This window comes from Monopterus albus, unplaced genomic scaffold (assembly GCF_001952655.1).
Source record: "Monopterus albus unplaced genomic scaffold, M_albus_1.0 scaffold846.1, whole genome shotgun sequence".
NCBI lineage: Eukaryota > Metazoa > Chordata > Actinopteri > Synbranchiformes > Synbranchidae > Monopterus > Monopterus albus.
The window spans coordinates 4,868-9,751 of record NW_018128726.1 but is presented as its reverse complement, the minus strand read 5'-3'; the positions used below and the strand labels follow the sequence as shown (position 1 = coordinate 9,751).

Here is a 4,884-nt window from a genome sequence, read left to right as displayed (position 1 = left end):
TATTGGATTAGCATTTGTTGGATATGTGTAAAATTATGTGTGTTGTCATATCAACTGTCTTTACATGCTTGAAAGTATAAATCAAATCAAACCTCCGATCACTAGAGAGACTTCCTATTCAGCAGACCAAACTAGTTCTCTGACATTACAGTGGAACACACCAAGGATAGATCACACCATGTGATCCTTGATGCAGCCAATAGATGGAGTCGTAGTTTGGTGTCAGGTTCCTGTAAACAACTGAGGTGGAGATGTTTAACAAGGAGAAGGGCTTCATTGTTCTCTCTGTTTCATTTACTGATTACTAACAACGGTGAGTAGCTGCTTTTAAGTGGTTTCCTTTGTCAGTATTTTCTATCCTTTTGATGGAGCTCTACGTTGATAAATTCATCTCTTGTCAGTCAAATGTCGAAAAACACAGAGCTTGTGACTGCGCTCAACGTTTTCCGCGTTTGAGAGGTTAGTTAGGCAAGGCAAGGCGACTGGTCTTCAGCCGTGGTAACTATGTTTATTTGAGTTTGATACGTTTTTTATGGTCAACCATGTTTATCGCGCGTTTCTGGTAAACTATTTATTAACATTAACGCTAATCGAAAACAAGAGTTCCATAGTTTATTTTACAGTAGGCTGCTAAAACTGCTTTCAAAATGTAAGTTTAAATTACCTTAATGTGACCGTAGCTTCCGATTCTGGCTTTAGAGGAAAGTAAAGGGAGGCATTATTGTTGATTGTTGTGGCGTGACAAAGGTTTAAAACTCATTTAAACTCAGATTTAAAATACTCATTTCGATTTGTGAAAATTGCATTTAATTTGCACAAACATAAAAGGGATGAATTGCTTAGAATCCGCGATACGCACACAAGCAAAGGATACATTACCTACAATTATAATCAAGTTTGAGTGAACATAGGCCTACTTAGTTACTTTCCACTGCTAGATAACTACATTCTATAAATATAGATAAAGGATGCCTGGTTACAACTAAGTGACTGAGTTAAAATTGAGATGATGCGATCCAAAAATATTTCCAAGAAATGGTTTCTTGGAAATAGTTAAATGATGAAATCTGGATTCTTCAAAACATTTTATTGCTACATTAAATGCCTATTATTTTTGTGAGATGTTATGATGTTGATCTACAAGATTTTAAATGGAAACTGTATTTTTAAAATGTAATTGTTGATATTAATATTGTTGCATTGTTTTGTTAGTGCTTTGAGTAAAGGATTTGAGAATTTATCCCCCACCACTTTCAACAAATATCGCTTTCCAGAATGGCGACTGGGTCAGTGAACTACAATGGGTAAGAACTGGTTTTCTGTTCTGTTCAGGGAAATTTTTAACTTGCAGTTTCCTCTGCAAGAGTTTGTACATGATGTTCCATACCATACAAATCACAAAAAGAAAACCCCAGTATATTCTCACTTCCTGTAGCTGTATCGAGCCATAGCAATAGTTTCATATCGTGACTGACTCTGCCACGTGTGACCTCACCCCAGTACAGTTTGTACTGTTCAAATTATTTATAAAGAACATTTTGACAAATTGAACAGTGGAGTTAATTTAATTTAAATTTTATTTATTAGCCCATGTTGACAAATCACAAATTTGAAAAATATGAATCAAATCAAATGTATTTACATAGTACTTTAAAAACAACATCCAGTAGACCAAAGTACTTTACATGGCAGAATAAAATCACAATAAATGACTAAAATAGAATTTTAGAAAAAAAAAAAAAAAAAAAAAAAAAAAAGCACAATAACACAGACACACAGATAACATAGGTTCAGTAAATTAAAATTAAATGACACCCTTAAGACCTTCAATTCAGTTAAGGAAAAGCCCCTGCCCCCAAGAAAAAAAAAACTTCTTTACTAGAAAAGAAGAGAGAAACTTATATTCTAACTCTGGTGAGAGCTCTCACTCCTTATTTTTTTCACAATCCCAGAGATACACAGCGTGAAGACCTCTCACTCTGATGAGTTTTTCCAAACCAAGATTCTAACTATTGTATTTGTGCTTTTAACTATGAACTGTTCTAACTTATTTAACTTATATCTTAACCAAAGGCATTACATAGACCAATGCAATTTGTGTTGAATAAAGTGTGTTCTGAATTACCATATGAAGGAACAGAATAGCTATACTACAGATGCAGCCACTCAGGACTGTGCACATCAGCCTTTGTTTTAACCTAGTTGTTTCATGCATTTGAGCAGTTATTACTTAGAGCTGTCTACATTTTCTCCATGACACAGCTGGAGAAATGCTAGTGTTTATATTGGATCTTTACTGTATATTTTAAGTTGGGGGCAGTACCTTCTTTGTAAACTAAAAACTGATACATAATGAGCTAGTAGAGTAATCTAACAAACACACTAAACGAAGTGTGCACAACCCCCCGAAAGCTGTACTACATAGACGTTGTTGCACAAATTAAGCAGATAAACCTGTGGGGAAACAAGTGGAGAAAAACCGAAGTGGTGAAAACACAAAAGATATCCGGGGAGTGTGCCCAGAGCTAAAGTCTGAACTAGCCTACTGTACATTTCTCTCAAAGTGAAAGTGACAAAAAGTAGTTTGCTGATGAGCGACGGAGGTGCTGCTCAAAGACAGTGTTTAAAAAGTTTTGTGGTTATGTGTTGACTCACAGGGCTTGGTTTAGAGAAAGCAAAACTTAAAAAGCAGCTTCAAATTAAACGTTAGAGGCATGATGCTTATTAAGACGTCGGACGGTCCCTGTACTTTAGGGCCAATTTCAAAAAGAAATAAAATGGGCTGTTATCTGATTTTGTTTGATATGTTTATAAATGGAACTTGGAAATTACAGTAGCCTATCAATTTTCTGGTCTTGTTATACCCCAGTTCTTTTATTGGACAGATCTGAGTAAGGAAGGAGTCCGTCTTTCTTCATTTTAGTGCAGATTTATTTAAAAGCCACAATAAAAGTTACGGAACACAACCCGGGTAGCGCCCTGCTCCAGACAACTGCCGGAGAAGAGAAGTCCCCAGAACACAGAGCCTAATACATTTATAAGTTTTTGGGCTAACCCCTTACACAGACAGATATAAAAACATCATGAGTTGGAGACAGTCCGGCGTCTCCTTCTCTTTTCTAGAGCTCCACAGGCTTGGAGCAGCTGGTCATAACAAAATGAAGAATTCCATGTGTATGTGTGTTGTTACATGCTGCGTAACTAAAACAATGATTCAAACATAATTCTAACAACAATTAGTGTCATGGTAACTGTAGCTCACATTTCAGAATCAACATTGTCTTCTATCCTTGAAGCAAAGCAGACTGGAGCAGACTTTGAATCTTACTAAACTGCATTACTAACACATTAAAGTCTAACACATTAATGTCTAATTATTATCTGACTGATTTATTAATTTTTAACACTCTGTTTCAGGACACACATGCACTGCAGAGCAGAACTGACAGAAGTGTGTGTTTTGCTTGCTTTCACACAAAAATCCTTCCCCCAGAGTTGTCCAGAGGTGTGCTTGTGTTTATTTGTGCTTTAGAATGTGACTACAGTGAAACAATCAAAAAATAAGATTTTAATTTCTACTTCACTTTGTTTAGGACGTTATGAACATGGTGGCGCGCAGCAGTTCGGGGCTCTCGGCTTTTTAAATTTTTTTTTATTTATTTTTTATTTGTGTCTTTGTTCGTGTTTTTGTGGTCACCACAGCTTTCTGAAGCCACCATCCAGTATGGAGGAGCTGGACTACTTACAACAGGAAAACAATACAAAATTTACACACCCACGAAGCCGGACATTATTCCACCAGAGTTACACCGGACCACTACAACTCTCACCATCCCCCCTTTGTGGCCTAGGAGACGGAGGCGAAACCGTAAACAAAAGCAAGGTAAGAGGAGCGGCCTGCGCGCTAGGCTACATGTTAACCCACACAGGCCGGCACTCCCTAGTCTCTTCCTCACAAACGCCAGGTCACTAACCAACAAAATGGACAAGATTCGGCTGCAGATCATCTCATAGAGGATGGACAGCTGTGTGGCGATTGTAACTGAAACCTGGTTGGATGACAACATCACAGATGCTGCGGTGGAGCTGGAGGGATGATCCTTGTTTCGAGCAGACAGGACTGCACCATCTGCTAAACAGAGGGGCGGAGGTCTGGCGCTGTACGTCCACAACTTCTGGTGCACAGCTACGACCATCATTGGAACACACTGCTCCCCTGACTTGGAATATCTGGCAGTGAAATGCAGACCTTTTAAAATGGTTTCTTCGCACACTTCAGTACACCTGGCAGCAGAGGAACTGTACATCTCCCTCAGCTCGAGGAACAACACCAGCCTCTCGTCCTGCAGCTACACCAGGTGAGCTCCACCCTGAGGAGGATCAACACCAACAAGGCTGCTGGACCAGACAGGGTGTTAGGCTGGGTTTTGAAGCTATGTGCAGATCAGCTGGCAGGAGTTTTCCTGGACATTTTTAACCTGTCCCTGCATTTTGCTTCAGTCCCTGTTTGCCTCAAGTCCTCCATCATTGTGCCTGTGCCCAAGAAATCAGCTGTCACCTGCCTCAATAAATACCGCCCTGTTGCTCTGACACCAGTAATCATGAAGTGCTCTGAGAGGATCGTCCTGAAGCGCATCAAGGACGTCATCCCTGTTGGTCTGGACAGCCATCAGTTTGCCTACAGAGAGAACCGATCAACAGAGGATGCTGTCTCAATAGCACTACACACAGCTCTGTCCCACCTGGAGCATTCTAACACTTATGTCAGGATGCTATTTGTTGACTTCAGTTCGGCATTTAACACTGTAATCCCAGAGAAACGGGTACTGAAACTGCACAATCTGGAATGCCTGCAATGATGTGTCATTGGATTAAGAACTTTCT

General features: G+C 39.4%; 1 protein-coding gene across 3 annotated transcripts in view; it reads left to right on the top strand.

Annotated features, from left to right (window-relative positions):
* The first annotated feature begins 234 nt into the window (after positions 1-234).
* The window catches only part of LOC109953611 (uncharacterized), a 7,143-nt gene continuing 2,493 nt past the window's right edge, over positions 235-4,884 (top strand). Inside the window, exons 1-2 of one of the 3 annotated variants that reach the window (XM_020589087.1) lie at positions 235-313; positions 1,213-1,304. In XM_020589087.1, coding sequence (XP_020444743.1) covers positions 1,276-1,304 — 29 coding nt within the window. In that variant the 5' untranslated portion in view covers positions 235-313; positions 1,213-1,275. Of the gene's footprint in view, positions 314-337; positions 499-1,212; positions 1,305-3,702; positions 3,884-4,884 lie in introns of those variants that run through there. The other 2 variants (XM_020589088.1, XM_020589090.1) reach the window with 2 other exon arrangements.